This window comes from Sycon ciliatum, chromosome 7 (genome assembly GCF_964019385.1).
Source record: "Sycon ciliatum chromosome 7, ocSycCili1.1, whole genome shotgun sequence".
Classification (NCBI taxonomy): domain Eukaryota; kingdom Metazoa; phylum Porifera; class Calcarea; order Leucosolenida; family Sycettidae; genus Sycon; species Sycon ciliatum.
In genome coordinates, this window is record NC_088649.1 from 34,685,369 (window position 1) to 34,706,156 (window position 20,788).

The following is a 20,788-nucleotide window of genomic DNA, read 5'->3' on the forward strand; positions in this document are numbered from 1 at the left end:
GCAGCTCTGCCATCCAGATTTCTGCCCATCATCTGAGTACTCGCTGACACACACGTAATGGATCACTGTTCAGCACAGCTGACCATGGAGGAAGCAGCAGTAACAGTAGAGACACTGGCAACTGGCACAATATAGACACTGGCAACGCTATCTGCGATAGACACTATGACAGCACATGAACACATGAACACACACACACACACACACACACACACACACACACACACACACGCACACACACACACACACACAACTCAGACCTCAGACATGCCCATCGCGGAAGCGATGATAGCGAACAGCTATGTTAGACATAGCAACTTGTGCTGGGATCACACCATTCAACAGCTTGCAAGGCTGATGAATTGACCGCCATTTGACTAGCCTGGTAACCACCACACAGCTGTTTGAAGCGACTTGTTCTGGCCAGTGAATCCCTATTATCCATTTTTCCATTTTTTTCACACACACACACACACATACAGAAAGAGGCGTGCCTGCTGCAGCAACATCAACAGCAGCCACAGAAACAGCAGAAACAGCAGCAGTAGCAGTAAAGGTAGGAGCCAGAAATAGCAACAGCAACAGCAACAGCAGCAGCAACAACAGGAGCAACAGCAACAACAGGAGCAGCAGCAACAACAGGAGCAGCAGCAACAGCAGCAGCAGCAGCAACAACAGCGAGAGCAACAACAGCAGAAGCAGAAGCAGCAACAACAACAGCAGGAATAAAAGCAACAGCAGCGACAGCAGCAGCAACAACAGCGAGAGCGACAACACCAGAAGCAGAAGCAGCAACAACAGCGACAGCACAACAGCAGCAACAGCAACAGCAGCAAAAAAAGCAACAGCAGCAACCGCAGCAGCAACAACAGCAGAAGCAGAAACAATACCAGCAGCAAAAACAGCGACAGAAACAGCAGCAGCAACAACAGCAGCAGCAACAACAGCAAAAGCAACAGCAGCAAAAGCAGCAGCAACAACAGCAGAAGCAGAAGCAGCAACAACAGCAGCAGCAGCAGCAAAAACAGCGACAGAAACAGCAGCAGCAGCAGCAACAGCAGCAGCAACAACAGCAAAAGTAACAGCAGCAACAGCAGCAGCAACAACAGCGAGAGCAACAACAGCAACAGCAGAAGCAGCAGCAACAGCAACAGCAGCAACATCAACAGCAGCAACAAAAGCAACAGCAGCAACAGCAGCAGCAACAACAGCAGAAGCAGAAGCAGCAACAACAGCAGCAGCAGCAAAAACAGCGACAGAAACAGCAGCAGCAACAACAGCAGCAGCAACAACAGCAAAAGCAACAGCAGCAACAGCAGCAGCAACAACAGCGAGAGCAACAACAGCAGAAGCAGCAACAACAGCAGCAGCAAAAACAGCGACAGAAACAGCAGCAACAGCAGCAGCAGCAACAACAGCAAAAGCAACAGCAGCAACAGCAGCAGCAACAGCAGCAGCAACAACAGCAGAAGCAGCAACAACAGCAGCAACAGCAAAAACAGCGCCAGAAACAGCAGCAGCAACAACAGAAGCAGCAACAACAGCAAAAGTAACAGCAGCAACAGCAGCAGCAACAACAGCGAGAGCAACAACAGCAGAAGCAGAAGTCGCAGCAACATCAACAGCAGCAACAAAAGCAACAGCAGCAACAGCAGCAGCAACAACAGCAGAAGCAGAAGCAGCAACAACACCAGCAGCGACAGAAACAGCAGCAACAACAACAGCAGCAGCAACAACAGCAAAAGCAAAAGCAGCAACAGCAGCAGCAACAACAGCAGAAGCAGCAACAACAGCAGCAGCAAAAACAGCCACAGAAACAGCAGCAGCAGCAACAACAGCAGCAGCAACAACAGCAAAAGTAACAGCAGCAACAGCAGCAGCAACAACAGCGAGAGCAACAACAGCAGAAGCAGAAGCAGCAGCAACAGCAGCAACATAAACAGCAGTAACAAAAGCAACTGCAGCAACAGCAACAGCAACAACAGCAACAGCAACAAGAACAGCAGCAACAGCAGAAGCAGAAGCAACAACAACAACAACAGCAGGAATAAAAGCAACAGCAGCGACAGCAGCAGCAACAACAGCGAGAGCAACAACACCAGAAGCAGAAGCAGCAACAACAGCGACAGCACAACAGCAGCAACAGCAACAGCAGCAAAAAAAGCAACAGCAGCAACCGCAGCAGCAACAACAGCAGAAGCAGAAACAATACCAGCAGCAAAAACAGCGACAGAAACAGCAGCAGCAACAACAGCAGCAGCAACAACAGCAAAAGCAACAGCAGCAAAAGCAGCAGCAACAACAGCAGAAGCAGAAGCAGCAACAACAGCAGCAGCAGCAAAAACAGCGACAGAAACAGCAGCAGCAGCAACAGCAGCAGCAACAACAGCAAAAGTAACAGCAGCAACAGCAGCAGCAACAACAGCGAGAGCAACAACAGCAACAGCAGAAGCAGCAGCAACAGCAACAGCAGCAACATCAACAGCAGCAACAAAAGCAACAGCAGCAACAGCAGCAGCAACAACAGCAGAAGCAGAAGCAGCAACAACAGCAGCAGCAAAAACAGCGACAGAAACAGCAGCAGCAACAACAGCAGCAGCAACAACAGCAAAAGCAACAGCAGCAACAGCAGCAGCAACAACAGCGAGAGCAACAACAGCAGAAGCAGCAACAACAGCAGCAGCAAAAACAGCGACAGAAACAGCAGCAACAGCAGCAGCAGCAACAACAGCAAAAGCAACAGCAGCAACAGCAGCAGCAACAGCAGCAGCAACAACAGCAGAAGCAGCAACAACAGCAGCAACAGCAAAAACAGCGCCAGAAACAGCAGCAGCAGCAACAGAAGCAGCAACAACAGCAAAAGTAACAGCAGCAACAGCAGCAGCAACAACAGCGAGAGCAACAACAGCAGAAGCAGAAGTCGCAGCAACATCAACAGCAGCAACAAAAGCAACAGCAGCAACAGCAGCAGCAACAACAGCAGAAGCAGAAGCAGCAACAACACCAGCAGCGACAGAAACAGCAGCAACAACAACAGCAGCAGCAACAACAGCAAAAGCAACAGCAGCAACAGCAGCAGCAACAACAGCAGAAGCAGAAGCAGCAACAACAGCAGCAGCAAAAACAGCCACAGAAACAGCAGCAGCAACAACAGCAGCAGCAACAACAGCAAAAGTAACAGCAGCAACAGCAGCAGCAACAACAGCGAGAGCAACAACAGCAGAAGCAGAAGCAGCAGCAACAGCAGCAACATAAACAGCAGTAACAAAAGCAACTGCAGCAACAGCAGCAGCAACAACAGCGACAGCAACAACAGCAGAAGCAGAAGCAGCAACAACAGCAACAAAAACAAGAGTAACACACACACACACACACCTGTCCTGTCCTATCGAGCCACTGCCACAATGGTCAAGTGGGTCCGGAGGAGCAGCGGAGAGAGAAGAGGAGAACGCCGTCCCACGGCGTCCAGGACACAACGAGAGGTCACCAGGATTCAGGTCACCTAGGACTGTTACCCCAAGACTGAGGTATGGCCGGGGGAGAACCTGAGCAACGGTGTCTATTCCTGCCCTGGACCGAACGCAAGCAGCGGGTGCAGGACGCACAGTGCGCGCCACAACACCCCTCCACTGCGGCTGCGGCTGGGGACTGAGCCACACACTTGTGACGGGCAAGGCCAACACACACACACACACACACACACACACACACACACACACGAGCAACAGAAGCAACAGCAGCAACAGCAAGAGTAACACACACAAGCAGCAACAGTAGCACAGAAAGCACAGCACAGAAAGACAATGGAGTCAGAAGAAATAACACCACTAGTAGCAATATCAATGGTTTAATAATACTTCAGCGATCACCCACTCGTATACATTTTTATAAGAAGATGTATAAGCACAGTTGATGATACTCTTTGACATACCTTGTAGTAGTCACATCCATCTGCTACACAGCTGCAGAAATAACAGGACGACCGCTCTGCTGTTGAGACGATAACACAAACATATCTGTAGCAGTGCAATGGGAAAATTCGGAAAAAAACGAAAAGCAGCAACATGCAGTTGCATAAATAGCAGCACCAGCAGCAGTAACAATAGTATGTCGCAACACCAGCAGCAACAGTAGCAGCACCAGTAGCAGCAGTAGCAACAGTTGCGGGATCATCACCATCACCAGCAACAGCAGCAGCACCATCACTACTAGGAAAAATGACCGGGTCGAGCACTCGTCTGCAGTACAGTACGGCATCATGGAGTCATACGAGGATACAATCAATCACATCCCTGACAAAAAGTCAGGGAGGGGCGCATGGGAGAGACGGGGTGCTCTGGTGGGATTTTACGGTATATACCGGTATGGTGTGTGTAGTGAAATCCTAGCCGGTACAAATTTCATGACCCTACAGTACTATAAATGTAGGTTTGCAGTAGGGCAAACCGTAGTTATCGCCGTGGACCGAGCAAGCCGGCCACGCGGCGCAGCAACCAGCGGGGCTGTACGCACAGCCGCCCTGGCTGCCCTTTCAGCATGGGGCGATCGCACGCGGGACCAAGGAGGTTGAGGGCACTCTTGTCTCCTGCTTGTTGGCACAGCAGCAACTCTTTGCCCTTGCGCTCTTTGAGGGTTTTTTTCTTGAGCAGCAATTACCTCGTGATATGCACATTTGCCAATGATGTCTATCCGCCTGTCACACGGTTGTGGCAGGCGTTCAAATACAAGCGCCCAAACCCCAAACAGTACTGTGCCTGGATATGTGTGTGGCTCGGGAGATGGGCGATAAACACATATTATCATTCTCTTATTATTGACCCCCACAGAAACTTGTGATCTCTAAGGGCGCGCTCACACTGCGACCATGAGCACGCGTCCATGCGTCAGCAAAACGCAGAAACGTGGCAGTCGTGCTCACACTAGGCCTCGTACACGCGTAGACGTGAACTTGTCACATAAACTTTGTTGTGGTTCGCATTCAGCCCGCACACTACTCATACACAGTTCCACTGATACACACGGATCGGAGAGTTTAGAAATACATTGCATTGAAAGGGAACATGGAAGTAAAGGTAAAACCAGAGAGGAAAGACATGCAGCACAGGAAGCCAAGATGGATCCAAGGAGAAGCACATTACACACATGCGCACACTCTAGATACAGAGAGTGCTGCATAGCAACAGTAACTACGCGCATGGCAACAGTAACTACGCGCATGGTAACAGTAGCTAAGATAATCTGATAATGACGTCACACATAGCATGCATGTAATCTAGGACTGTGACGTTGCACCTAACATGCATGCAATCCATAACAAACTTTACGAATTGCAGTTCGTATCCAAAAGAGTTCGTGCGTTTCCTAATAAAGTTGTGGCCGTTTTGGATGTAATTTTTCGCATGTTGCATGTTGGAGGAAGTGCCTCGTGGCTCATATTCTTGAAGTCGACGAAAATAATTCATACAATCAGGTAGGTTTGGACTCTTGAGGGACTGCCGCTGACATCCAAGCGCTTTCGCTTTCGCTTTCCTGACCTCGTGCGAGTCGTGGTCAGAGCAAGTACCAGTGCAGTGGAAATTCCGGTAGTGGTTTCTTTCGTCTGTTGCCGAGATGAGAACTGTATTTTCCGATGATATGTAACTGAAATGTCTTGAGGTATGGCATTCCATCATCGCGGAAAAGTAGAGAAAGATGATTTCCGAAACCGAAAAGCCAGACCAAGCTGCCATCGTATTGAACGAGTACACTGTAGAAATTGGTCACTGACCCGATCACAACGAAGCAACTACAAAAACAAAAACAAAATCGACATCGTCCAAAAAGGGCAAAGAATGCATATATGGCGGTGCGTGCGTGCAGGACCACAACTACAAAATTTTTAAAATGTGCAAATGTCGAGGTGACATCGACAACCGCCGATTTTCATGAATCAACACACCGGAATTTGAGAAATTGAACATACTTCAGGCCAGGTTGTACACAAATACGCTTCACGTCTACGATCATGTTGCCGCCAAGTCGTGGCACCCCCCTCCGGAGGTCGCGGTCACGATTTGAAACGTGGCCGCGACGTTTTGGTCAAGTTCATGCCGTTGCCATTCAACTTGGCCGCATGGCCGCATGGACGCTGGTTTTGGTCGCAGTGTGAGCGCGCGCCCTTAGGCCTCGGTCACACTACGGCAAAAATGCTGCGTCAGCGTCAGAATCATGAGCTTTTCCATGGCAACTGACGCAACGCGGGAAGTTTGAGCGTCAGACGCTGCTGCGTCTGACGTGGGGAAATCGGCTGCGTTGCCGCTGATGGGAGTGACGCTTGGCGGAAAAACAGTGTCGTTCAAGTAAAATTAGTTTCAAGACACTTTGCTTGAGTTGAGCAGTTATTCGACATTCGTCTGTTCAAGGTTTGTTTTGTTCCCTCTTTTTGTTCGAGATGAGTCCGTGGACCTACGAGGCCGAGGTTGCTCTGCTCCGAACCTGGCGGAAGAGCGAGGCGTTTTCTGAGAAGAAAATGATGTCGAGAAAGGACCAGTTGTTTGAGTGGGTCATCGGCCAACTGGAGCCTGTACTGTTGACTTGTGAGTGTTGTGCTGTCGTCAAGAGCCCGAAAAAGGACAACCAGTATGACGAAGTCAGGAGAAACACAGCTGCGATGCGGACTTTTCTTGCCTGATCAATGACACTACAACTGAAAATGGCTTCAAATTCGGAAAGAAACAACAACGATCGCGCGTGGACCTAGTACCTTTCGTCTTCTTGTAATCAAAAATCAATGAAACTTGAATTCGAAAACTTTGTCCGACAATTTTTTTGTATAATAAGCAAAAGGCCGGTTTCCGTGGGAATCCGTGTCGTCATTGAGTTTTCCTGGTGGTTTTGTGACGTAGACAAATGCGTCAAGCCGCGGCAGTCATGAGCTGCAAAAAAACAAAACACTGTGTGACCCCACGTCTCCGTCAAGTGCTGCGGCTTGACGCTGCGTCCAGCTTCAAACTGCCGTAGTGTGACCGAGGCCTAAGCGGTCAAATATCAGCATATATTGACCGCTTATATTGACCACTTAGCCCGAGGACTTAGAACTTTTCTATCAACTTAGAAAAAAATCAGAACTGAAAGAAGAAAAATCTGAAGCCAAATGTTGGGATTTGAACCCAAACTGTCAGATTCTCAGTCAAAGAACTTGGGGAACATACTGTAAGTGACAACTGAAATCTTCTGTTTATAGAGAAGTGATATCCGATGTAAACGGCATATGTCCATATTATGTACTATTACAATAGTATTCATTTCTTCCTATAAACACAGACAAAACAGGTTAGGTATGCCATGTCGTTTATATTCCTTCTTGTCATGAGTTCTCACGGAGCAGTAAAACCTTTCGAGGATTTCCGCCAGTACCTTGTCTTCGACAGTAGCAAAATCACAAGACAAGCTCTCCTGCATCAAAAAATCGCTGAACACCTTCAACCAAAACTTCGTTGCAACTTTGGTTGACTTAGGAACTGCTGATTCCAAAAGTTTCTTCCTTTCTTCTTCAGAAACGGACGCAAAACGTCCAGTAGACGTTGAAGAAGCCATTACACTCGTAAACCAAAATAAACAACACGAGGAGAAAGTTGAAACACGAGGAGTAAGTTCGAGCATGCGCCGAAATAGGTACGAAAATCCAAAACGAAAATCGGTTTTTATAGGTATAATTTAAATAAAATACATACTTCGTCCTCGTGTTTACTCGAATTATAAAAAACCTCCACAAAACCCTCGGCTTCGCCTCGGGTTTTGTGTCGGTTTTATATTTCTCGTAAACACCTCGGACTCAGTATGTATTTTATAAACAATAGATACATACATTTCTGACTTGTTAGTACAGTTAATTTCGCTAATAACGACTGCGGATATAACGACAATTCGCGAATAACGACAGAATTTCCATGCCCACAGCAAAGTCCCATGTAACTGTAATACATATGATGAGACTTCAGGTATAACGACACTTTTTTGATGCCCCGCCGAGTGTCGTTATACGCGAAGTTGACTGCATGGTAAAATTAGAATTCTGGAAACACACCGATATCCGCGTCACTAATTTTTCACTATTTCTTAGAACCAGGGAGTTTACAATGGATAATGATCGCTAAGGACTGTGGCCACTTTCATAAACTCACTGTTCAAATTTGACTTCGCTCTGGTTAATCAATATTCACATTAGGGCCGGGTTCCACTGCGGCTCCGCGGCTCGGCTGCTCCGCGGCACTTGGCTGCATGCAGCGGAGCAGCGCGGTTCCACTGACACTCGTCATTCGCGGTACCGCGAAGTCAAAAAAACCTCGTGTTCTGGCCTGCGCAACGAAAAAAAATTTGAATTTTAAAATTCTTGCATACAAAACAGTGCAAAGCACGGGAAACAGGTCGAGCCGCGACCGTGGCTCGCAGTTTTTGATCAAGAATCGTAGCAAAAGGTCGCTGTGAGCCGCGGCCTCGCTGCTCCAGCTCGAGCCGCGGTCACTATGGTAATGATGACGTATCAAGCCGCGGATGATGAGCAGCGGAGCCGCAGTGGAACCTGGCCCGTACGCTCTTGTCGTGAAAATAGCAAAGAATAATGTGTGGTGAATATTGTACAGTTATCAGTAGTAACAAATAGCAGATTATTAACAATAGAAAGTCTACTTACTCACTTCACTCCAGTCTTCTGGCAGATATACTTGCATTAGAGCGTTCGGCACACAACTACCACCATCTTTGCCCTCCAATCCTGTGATTTTCCCCAGCAGACGAATGCTACTGAATGCCACCGAGAAATCACCTCCTCTGAATCACCAACAACATCAACAATAGCTGCAACGAGAATAATAGCAGCAACAACAGCAGCAACAATTGCTTATTGGCGATGGTACCATCGTGAGAATAAAGAATTCAAATAGCTGCAACAACAGCAAGACTAATAGCACCAACAGTAGAAACAAGAGCAGCAAAAATAACAGCAGCAGCAGCAACAGCGACAACAGCAACAGAAACAGCAACAACAACAACAGCAACAGCAATAGCAGCAGCAACAACAGCAGCAGCAGAAGCAACAACAACAACAACAACAACAACAACAACAACAACAACAACAACAACAACAACAACAACAACAACAACAACAACAACAACAACAACAACAACAACAACAACAGCAACAGCAACAGTAACAAAAGCAGCAGCAGCAACAACAGCAAAAGCAACAGCAGCAACAGCGACAGCACAACAGCAGCAACAGCAACAGCAGCAAAAAAGCAACAGCAGCAACAGCAGCAGCAACAGCAGCAAGAGCAACAACAGCAGAAGCAGAAGCAACAACAGCAGCAGCAGCAACAACAGCAGCAGCAGCAGCAACAACAGCAGCAGCAAAAACAGCGACAGAAACAGCAGCAGCAACAACAGCAGCAGCAACAACAGCAAAAGCAACAGCGGCAACAGCAGCAGCAACAACAGCGAGAGCAACAACAGCAGAAGCAGACGCAGCAACAAAAACAAGAGTAACACACACACCTGTCCTGTCCTGTCCTATCGAGCCACTGCCACAAGGGTCACGTCGGCCCGGAGGAGCAGAGAAGGAGAATGCCGTCCCACGGCGTCCAGGACACAACGAAAGGTCGCCGGGATTCAGGTCACCTACGACTGTTTCCACGAGACTGAGAGAAGAGGAGAATGCCGTCCCACGGCGTCCGGGACACAACGAGAGGTCGCCGGGATTCAGGTCACCTACGACTGTTTCCCCGAGACTGACGTATGGCCGGGGGAGAACCTGAACAGCGGTGTCTATTCCTGCCCTAGACCGAACGGAAGCAGCAGCCGCAGGACGCACAGTGCGCGCCACAACACGGCTCCACTGCGGCTGGGGACTGAGCCACACACTTGTGACGGGCAAGGCCAACACACACACACACACACACACACACACACACACACATACATACACACACACGGGCAGCGATAGCAGCAGCAGCAACAAAAGCAGCAGCAGCAAGAGTAACACACACACACACACGAGCAGGAACAGTAGCACAGAAAGCACAGCACAGAAAGACAATGGAGTCAGGAGAAATACCACCACCAGTAGCAATATCAATGGTTTCATAATACTTCAGCGATTGCCCACTCGTATACATTTTACACCAGTCACCTGGTCACTGTGCCTGCAGGGTACAACTTACTAGCCTGTTTGACCTTTTTTGGGTGCAGTCCTGTCACTCGAGTTGAACTCGAGTTGAACCTTGGTGTGAAAGTTGTCGCCTGCTGGCGTAGTGACCAGCCAGCGACTTGGGCACGCAGGAGCACGTGGCCGCTTGTTAAACCATGTTCGATTGGGAATAAAGGCGGAACGCTGCATCGCAGCTTTCTCGGACTAAAACCAGTCGACTCAGCGTCCAAAAGACTAAAACATATTGGCTAATCGCGGTCATTCGTGCTTTTATAAGAACGAAATGGCGCTTTTAGTGACATTTTGCATACAAATCCCCATCTAGTAGGGCGCAGCCACCCAGTTTCGGTGGAAGTGCGCGAGTTCGATTGGGATTAAAGTAAGAAGGGAGCGTCTCAGCTTCCTCGGACCACGACCATTCGACTCAGCACCCCGAAGACTACAGCTGGTGAAAAATTGATTTTAGGCTTAACTTCCCCTTTAATGTGAAAATAGCAAACAATAATGTGTGGTGAATATTGTACAGTTATCAGTAGTAACAAATAGCAGATTATTAACAATAGAAAGTCTACTTACACACTTCACTCCAGTCTTCTGGCAGATATACTTGCATTAGAGCGTTCGGCACACAACTACCACCATCTTTGCCCTCCAATCCTGTGATTTCCCCCGGCAGACGAATGCTACTGAATGCCACTCACCTTTGTTTCATGACCGCGGAGGAATCACAGAGAACAGCCAGTACGCTGAGATCTCTGAAAATCTTTCACTGAAATAAAACACAGAGAAACAGAGAAGAGAACACACCAGGTAATGAGTAACAGAAACACAAAATAAAATTAAATAGATTAAAAAATTTTTTTTTAATCTTGTAAGAGTAATTTATATGAAAACACAATAACTGTATTGCAACACACAACCCATAAAACACCGCACAAACTTACTGCAAGGAGAAACAAGAAACGAAGTATTGGTGTGATAATCACTACACAATTGATACCAGGAAGCATGAAACAGCGCAGTTCTGCAAAGCAAAGCGCAGCACCACGCAGCGCAGTGCCGCGCAGTACAGCACAGTGCAGCCCAGCACAGTGCAGCACAGCGCAGCAAAGCAAAGCGCAGTGCCATCTGCAACACCATACATAATGCAAAAGAACCACACAGTGCAGCAAATCATTACTTATGACTAGTCCACACTAGACCGATTTTCGGCCGCTATGGAGTTGTACGGAAATCTGCAAAGATCGGCACGAGTGCTGAAGACGTTGTCGTACAAGTTTCAGACATAGCTGAGACGAGTTTCTTGTCGTGTGCGCTTTCGGCTAGGTACTGGTCGATAACAAAGTAGGCCAATTATTTTCAGTGCTTGCATGTAGTGGATCGAACGGGCCTCCAACCAATCACTGATGGCTTTTCACCATGACAACAGAGAGCCTGGTTACAGACGGTGAACTGGCTGCACTGGATCTCTACTACAGATGTCAGCCTTTTCACAACTCTGACCCTGCACTGGATGTAGCTTGTGTCAAAACGTGTATTTTTTCACTGCCTGGTGTCTTTAAGGCAAGGGTCTAGCTCGGCTGTGTATCACGTGTACACATACGTGTGTGAGCAGACAGGCCTACAACTAGTACAAGCAAAATTGCTCACCGTTGCGTGTGAACAGCTAGTCCGACTCATCCGACACAGTCAACCGTTTCATGTCGGAATCAGTGATGGAGCATGGACCAAAAAATCGGCCTAGTGTGAACCAGTCATAAATATACAACTCTGCAACTGTAATGCAACACACAACAATCTAACCTCTTTTCACTCTCCAGTCACGTGGCTGCTGGTCATGATCAACGTCAGTGCGTAACATCCGTACCACCAGTTTCTGCTCCAACGTCCAATTTACTCTCTGAACTGAGAACGTATCTCATCATGATTATTATTGTACTGAAACTAAAAATAATTCTGGCATGCTATGATGTCATAGTCATGTGATCATGGAGTCTGGTGATGTCATAGTCAAGCTACAACAAAGCCGTGGCCCGTGTGCGAGGAATCGCGGACGATGATGAAGTGACATCGTAGTTATTACGACATCATAGGCATGTGATGTCATAGACATGTGAAGTCATGGGCATAAAATACCATAGTCAAGTGATGGAATAGAAATGTAAAAACTGCCACAAAAATGTGAAATGGTGAGAGAGTGTTCTTAAAAATAAAGTACTTCATCACATGATCACATGTTCACCTTATGAATAGAACGTGCTGAATCACCATTGGGACAGACAAGCCAACAACTTCTACTGAACGAGCAGGCTTCCACACAGCAGGTGTGTGTGGCAAGTGTTTTCACCAACAGACACAACTGGAGTGTTATATATCGTCCTGTCCCACTCTCCCTCTCTTCCTCAACTTCCCTGATCAGTACCATGTGCAGTAGTAACCATTCCAGCAGTGGTTCAACATGACATCACATGACCACCAGCAGTGGTTCAACATGACATCACATGACCACCAGCAGTGGTTCAACATGACATCACATGACCAGTGTGCTATCGTAAGAATGTTCATCTCTGTGTCTAGTGTTTACATGTCTGACAAGCGATAGCATTCCTTCCACTGCGCATATACACGTTATCTTCACTGTTGGTTATGCCCAACAATGTCATCAGCAATCAATCCGTAGTTGACCTGCTCTCTCGCGATGAACATAGTCAAGTAATCTCCATAGCTGATCATTCACTAACTCTGGCTTTGGTACTGAAAGGTACAAGAGGTTTTGACATTCATGTACAGCTGATGCAAACTGCCTACTGCCCTCGTCATTCTCCGCTTGAAAGTCATTCCCATGCAGAAAAACAATTTGGAGATCAGGACAAGAAGACAGAATATCAGCGAGTACCGGAAGTGACTGTGAAGTAAGGCCTGTTCCTGAGACCGCCAGTGTCACCAGTGATTTACACTGCTTCAGACATGGTGCAATGCTGCACAGAAACATGTCAGAAAGATCATTGTCTCTCAGTTCAAGAAATTGAAGGTTCCGGCAGTGTACACGAAGAACGTGTTTGACAACCCAAGTGCTGTGTGGCGTGAGCACTGCACGCGCCAAGGACATGCCACTGAATGGCCGTGCTGTCAGCAGTCCAGAAAGCAGAACAAGACCATCATCACCGATCGGGAAGTAAAACCGGGGATATGTAAGAGACTTACAGTCAGCCAGCACGGTGAGAGCTATGAGAACATTAGTTTTGATATCCTGACAGGACACACTACCTATGGACAGGATTTCCAGGTCATGACATGTGATCACTGCGGGTACCAGCTGAGCATAGCCAGATGATGTCAGCTGCAAATCCCGTAAGGTAAGTTGTCGAAGAGCCGTGTGGTTTTCGCAGATAACACTATGGATACATGCCACAGAACAGTCAGTCAGTGCATTGTTTGGGATAGAGAACACAACCAGCCCATGACAATGAGTTAGACCTATAGTGAGTTGCTCAAAACCATCATCAGTAATCTGACAGTTTCGCAGACGCACACGACTAACAGACCTACTGTGATTTCTCAGTACAGACGAAAGATGATGACAGTCAGCAGGCGAGATAGCCACGTTGGTGAAATCAAAGCCATAATATTCGAAGGCTAGTTCTAGACGAGGTGAAGGTGACTGACTACAGCTGGTCATGTTGTCTGTGTCTGCACTGGGCTGTGCATACACACGACAAGCCAGTAACAACAATAGGCGGCGAACTGGAGTCAATTGTTCACGTATCACGTCAGCTGGCGAATACGACACCCGTGGTGGAACACTCATGACAGAATGTACAGAACAGTCCATCGCAGCTGAAGAAAGACGTTCTGCAGCCTGTGAGTCTTCCGTGCGTTCCGATGCAAAATACTGGTGGAGACAGTTGGATGCATGCGGGTTGATAGACTTCAAGGCAGTGCACAGTATTCTCATACTGGCACGGGGGACTTTGCGACGCCACAGCTGCAAAAGAGCATGAACTACGTCGTACAAAGACGACGAGAAAGAGTGAGGAAGAACTTCTTCAATGGCCTGTGCCACACTCACATTGTCTGGCAGTAGATCTTTAAGAAGACACCTTGCTAAACTCTGCACTGCTGCCTCATCAAGATGCTCACATAGCAACTCTACCACCTCAAGAAGATCATCTTCGGAGCAGCGAAGAAACTTTGTCACATCGCAACATGATGTCAGCTTGTTCACATCCTCTTTATCAGGGATACGCTGTGTGAGAATGGATGCAATCAACGACTCTCTGCTGTCCGCTGTCAGTTGTGATGCAAGAAGACACCAAAATGTGCTCAAGTGACCCGTCAGAGCTCCTACTTGCCTCACTAAATATTCTACATCACTGGCATCAGGATTAGTGGATGCCATGTAAAGAGAAGCAAGACATTCTTGCACTGAAAGATGGCTGAATTGCCATTGAGTGATGGACGGGTATGACAGTGACTCACAAGCTACAAGAACACCAAGTGATCGACTTTCTCTAGAAACCTGCTCTGCATCTAGATCAGAATCACTGAACACTACTTTCTTTTTCATTATCGATACAAAAGCAAAATGACCCAACTCAAGAATTTGCTCCTGCAGCAAGCGTGGCACAGACACCCAGTCTGGATACGCACTCTCAGTGTTCTGTCGAATCATACTCAGTATCAACGACATGAAGATACCAAACAGTGATGAAGGTACAGAGCCACAACTACGAAACACATCACACGTCGACTGTGTGAAGTAAGGTGTTTGCATAATAGCTGAGAGGCTGGGATCAGCATCCACCTTCTCTAGTAGCCTGCTAGCCTCTGTGCATGGGAGAGCATTGTTCACATACTCGAGAACATTGCCTTTGGTGAAACCCAGTACTTCAACCCGCCTATCAAATGGACATGAAACAGACAGTTTCATCACTTCTGCAGAATGGCGTGACGTGAGAAGCAGTCGAATGCCTTTCAACTCCTCACCACGAATAATGCCACGCACAAAATCACTGCAGTCACCAAGCACAGTTTCATCCAACCCATCCAGAATCACACACACATGTTTCAGATTGGCATGAACAAAGGAAGCAATTTCTTTTTGCTCCTCCACATCTACAATTCCATAGCGCTCTAGCTGTAACAGATCAACAACATTTCTGGCATGTCGAACACTTGCATCACGCAATGCTAACGCACTCACAATGTCAAACTCGTGCCACATTAAACCTCTTGCCCAGTCCAGCGGACCTTTCAACACGAAGATGGTCGTTTTGCCAGCGCCAGCACATGCAACAGCCAATACACGAACTGATTCGTCTTCATCAATGTCTTCCCCGTCAAAGTCAAACATATTGGCCAGTTGCACGTGCTGCACTTTGTCCGCAACCCGCGAGAAGACATGGCTCAACTTCTGCACATCGCTTTGCGAACCGAAGAATGTTTGTTCATTCAGTGATGCCAGGTCTTCACGAGGTATGATAACGACATTCACAAACATCTTATCTAGCGCTCGTCTGTTCGGTTTAGCGCACATACCCTTGCCCAACAGTACCTTAGCACCAACGTAGCGTTTCTTCAGCATCTCTGCAAACCTGACAACTGCATCGGGTAGCGACGACCTCCTCGGACTTGATTGTGTTGGTGATGATGTGGCCATGAGCGGACCTGCGACAGGGTAGTCGACACTAGCCGACGCAGCATGATGAACCTGGACATGATCACTGGTAGACGTCGGAGAACGACTACTCATATTGCGAAGTCTGGCCTGTGCCAGATTTTTGGAACTGCTAATCGGGTACATGATACTCTCAATCGTGTGTGTCAGCAGCCGTTCTCTCTCACCGAGCAGTAGACTCTACCATCCACTTATCTAGTTTACACGACACGACCCCTAGCCCGACAAACCAACACAGTTTGTGGGCTAGGGTTGGATAAATGTTTCTGGTTGCCACAAAAACTCAGACCTACACCGATTCTATCAATATAGACTACGTCTATCTCGCTCGAAGATCGTGCACTAGTGAGGAAAGGTAACGACTGTTTTCTAGCCTTTTTTTTACCGCCCGGACTAGCGTTCCGTTCTTGCAGCTCAGATTTTGTGGTTTTCATACTGTATCACGGTATGACTGACTGTACAGTCATGTACATGAACATAATAATGATTAGCACTCAGCTAGCACTAGTAGTAGCAGTGGTCACAGGTCAGGCCAAGGAGTCGTATTCGTGAACATGGTAAAAGGCGACGACTCTTTAGTCCTAGGCTACAGTCAGTACAGGCTAATGATTATGTACAGCCCCCAGACCTGGCGCATGGCCTGGTCAGGCTGGTGGCTTGCGAATGATTAGGCCATCATTTTTTATATCTATGTTTTGCGTCGTCCGCACGCATACGTTTTGATTTTTTTCGGAAAAAAATAAAAAATCAATCATGCACAGTTTAGTGTACGATCGTGCGAGTCATCGGTGTTGACTGGTTGCATACGGCGAAACTGGGATTCAGAAATGGCCTCGAGGCCAGCGTTGGTAAATCGTTTGTTCGGCATCTGCGAGCAGTATTCTATGAGCTTACAACAGACCGCATCGGTCGCCTCAAGCTGAGAGGATACGTCGTTCCGGAGCTTTTTGCACCGCTGCTGAAGGCTGAGTACAATAATCCAGCGAAGCAAGGGCACCAACGGTTGCCTCCTCTGTCCAAAGTGATGCAGATTTTGTGCTTCGATGTACGATTTTTCTTTCGAATGTACACCATGCACGAGCTATTGAGTATTATGCTATGTACAGTTCTATACACCTCTGATGAGCCTTTTTATTATTTTGCAACTTTTTTATTTTTTTCCACCTCTCGCATATGATTCTGGAAGTTGAACTGACGCGAAACATAGATATAAAAAATGATGGCCTTATGATTGTGCCGTGGACCACTGACTGTGACATGTACATGATGTACAGGGTCATCATTACCTGATTACAGTCATTAGTTTTACTGTCATGTTGATCTACTACTAGTACTAGTACTAGTACCCGTACCATGGGTACTAATACTGATAATTATTATTGTATCAGCCCCAGAAAAACGAACCATGTGTTTTGCCTGAAGTCTTCATGGCACCGAGGACACTTTGCCGACAGACAACACCAGCAACTGTAACTGTAACTTGCCTCAGAAAGATGATTGGGCAGAAATCAAATTTCCACCAGTTGTAGTCTTCGAGGTGCTGACTGCTGAGTCGAATGGTCTTGGTCCGAGGAAGCTGAGACGCTCCCTTCCTCTTTTATTGCCATAACCGACCATTCACCAAAATGACAATAATTCACTGAAAAACACTTCACCGCAAGACAAGTCACAGAATGGACAACCCACCGACTGGACACTTTACCGAAAGACACTTCACAGAAAGGCATTTGACAGAATGGCGATACATGTATCAGGGACAAGACAGCTCACCGAAATTCCACTGTAATGACTGGTTTGTAGTCACGCTATTAAACTAACTTTACCTCTCAGGTTTATCTTTGCTAGCTTGCTTGCTTGCCTGTATTGCTGAGGGAATAATTATAATTATGCTGGTTTGTATTTGTGGGTCCCCATGGTGCCTGGGCCACGCGTACTCATCCGGCGAATATGTTTGAATAATAACTTACTTCACAGGCTCTCAGTTTGGCAGCGCTGAAAATCTTGCGCTGACGTACTGGCGCTGGTTGTACGTAACGTCGTTATTTGGCTTAACCCACCTTTCAGTGCGAAATGCCACACTGATATTCACACTCCGGAATTCCACACTGATATCTATGAATGGAGTTGTCATTCTGTGCAGATTGTCAAATTTCATTGTCTTTTTATTTAAAAAAATTGTTTGTTTTGTTTTCTTTTTCTTTAGTTGTTGTGTCAGGCCAGTGATATCATGGTCTGTGATTTCCCGTATAAGAGACATACCGGTATTCAAAAAGTACTTCAAAAAGAAGTATATCTATGCGATATCAGTGCACGTCGATGCGTTCTTCTTTCCACTGGTATACGCACTTTTGCCCAACAACACGCCAGCGATATATGAGTCAATGACAAGATAATTATAATTCATTAATGCGGCCAGTGAGCTAAAGCACGACACTCCGTGACAAATTGGTGTTGGCTGGCACCCGATCCACCGCGTCCAATATTGTTCACTTTATGGTCCCATTAAAATTAAATCTTTCTTTTGTATACTACTAGCACACATGTAGTAACCATGTCAACAATTATTATATTTTACATTCTCTCATGCATGTTTATACATTCTTATTTGGGTATAGTCATACGGTACATACCCCCCCCCCCCCCAACACACACACACACTGCTACTACTACTACTACTACTACTACTACTACTACTACTACTACTACTACTACTACTACTACTACTACTACTACTACTACTACTACTACTACTACTACTACTACTACTACTACTACTACTACTACTACTACTACTACTACTACTACTACTACTACTACTACTACTACTACTACTACTACTACTACTACTACTACTACTACTACTACTACTACTACTACTACTACTACTACTACTACTACTACTACTACTACTACTACTACTACTACTACTACTACTACTACTACTACTACTACTACTACTACTACTACTACTACTACTACTACTACTACTACTACTACTACTACTACTACTACTACTACTACTACTACTACTACTACTACTACTACTACTACTACTACTACTACTACTACTACTACTACTACTACTACTACTACTACTACTACTACTACTACTACTACTACTACTACTACTACTACTACTACTACTACTACTACTACTACTACTACTACTACTACTACTACTACTACTACTACTACTACTACTACTACTACTACTACTACTACTACTACTACTACTACTACTACTACTACTACTACTACTACTACTACTACTACTACTACTACTACTACTACTACTACTACTACTACTACTACTACTACTACTACTACTACTACTACTACTACTACTACTACTACTACTACTACTACTACTACTACTACTACTACTACTACTACTACTACTACTACTACTACTACTACTACTACTACTACTACTACTACTACTACTACTACTACTACTACTACTACTACTACTACTACTACTACTACTACTACTACTACTACTACTACTACTACTACTACTACTACTACTACTACTACTACTACTACTACTACTACTACTACTACTACTACTACTACTACTACTACTACTACTACTACTACTACTACTACTACTACTACTACTACTACTACTACTACTACTACTACTACTACTACTACTACTACTACTACTACTACTACTACTACTACTACTACTACTACTACTACTACTACTACTACTACTACTACTACTACTACTACTACTACTACTACTACTACTACTACTACTACTACTACTACTACTACTACTACTACTACTACTACTACTACTACTACTACTACTACTACTACTACTACTACTACTACTACTACTACTACTACTACTACTACTACTACTACTACTACTACTACTACTACTACTACTACTACTACTACTACTACTACTACTACTACTACTACTACTACTACTACTACTACTACTACTACTACTACTACTACTACTACTACTACTACTACTACTACTACTACTACTACTACTACTACTACTACTACTACTACTACTACTACTACTACTACTACTACTACTACTACTACTACTACTACTACTACTACTACTACTACTACTACTACTACTACTACTACTACTACTACTACTACTACTACTACTACTACTACTACTACTACTACTACTACTACTACTACTACTACTACTACTACTACTACTACTACTACTACTACTACTACTACTACTACTACTACTACTACTACTACTACTACTACTACTACTACTACTACTACTACTACTACTACTACTACTACTACTACTACTACTACTACTACTACTACTACTACTACTACTACTACTACTACTACTACTACTACTACTACTACTACTACTACTACTACTACTACTACTACTACTACTACTACTACTACTACTACTACTACTACTACTACTACTACTACTACTACTACTACTACTACTACTACTACTACTACTACTACTACTACTACTACTACTACTACTACTACTACTACTACTACTACTACTACTACTACTACTACTACTACTACTACTACTACTACTACTACTACTACTACTACTACTACTACTACTACTACTACTACTACTACTACTACTACTACTACTACTACTACTACTACTACTACTACTACTACTACTACTACTACTACTACTACTACTACTACTACTACTACTACTACTACTACTACTACTACTACTACTACTACTACTACTACTACTACTACTACTACTACTACTACTACTACTACTACTACTACTACTACTACTACTACTACTACTACTACTACTACTACTACTACTACTACTACTACTACTACTACTACTACTACTACTACTACTACTACTACTACTACTACTACTACTACTACTACTACTACTACTACTACTACTACTACTACTACTACTA

The 20,788-nt window shown here is 45.6% G+C and overlaps 2 protein-coding genes across 3 annotated transcripts in view; one reads left to right on the forward strand and one right to left on the reverse strand.

The window, feature by feature from the left end:
* Positions 1 to 20,788, reverse strand: part of LOC135821388 (uncharacterized) — a 59,942-nt gene that overhangs the window by 19,199 nt on the left and 19,955 nt on the right. Inside the window, exons 3-4 of one of the 2 annotated variants that reach the window (XM_065334460.1) lie at positions 9,532 to 9,896; positions 8,672 to 8,835 (exon numbers count right to left, since the gene is read on the reverse strand). The exons of the other annotated variant lie outside the window; for it this stretch is intronic. The gene's annotated coding sequence lies outside the window, so the exon portion shown is untranslated. The remainder of the gene's footprint in view (positions 1 to 8,671; positions 8,836 to 9,531; positions 9,897 to 20,788) is intronic. 2 annotated transcript variants of the gene reach the window in all.
* Positions 2,879 to 3,103, forward strand: LOC135821395 (ataxin-8-like; the record flags this gene model as incomplete). Its single annotated transcript, XM_065334469.1, has 1 exon — positions 2,879 to 3,103. A coding segment is annotated over one exon (225 nt), but the record flags the coding sequence as incomplete, so codon positions are not given.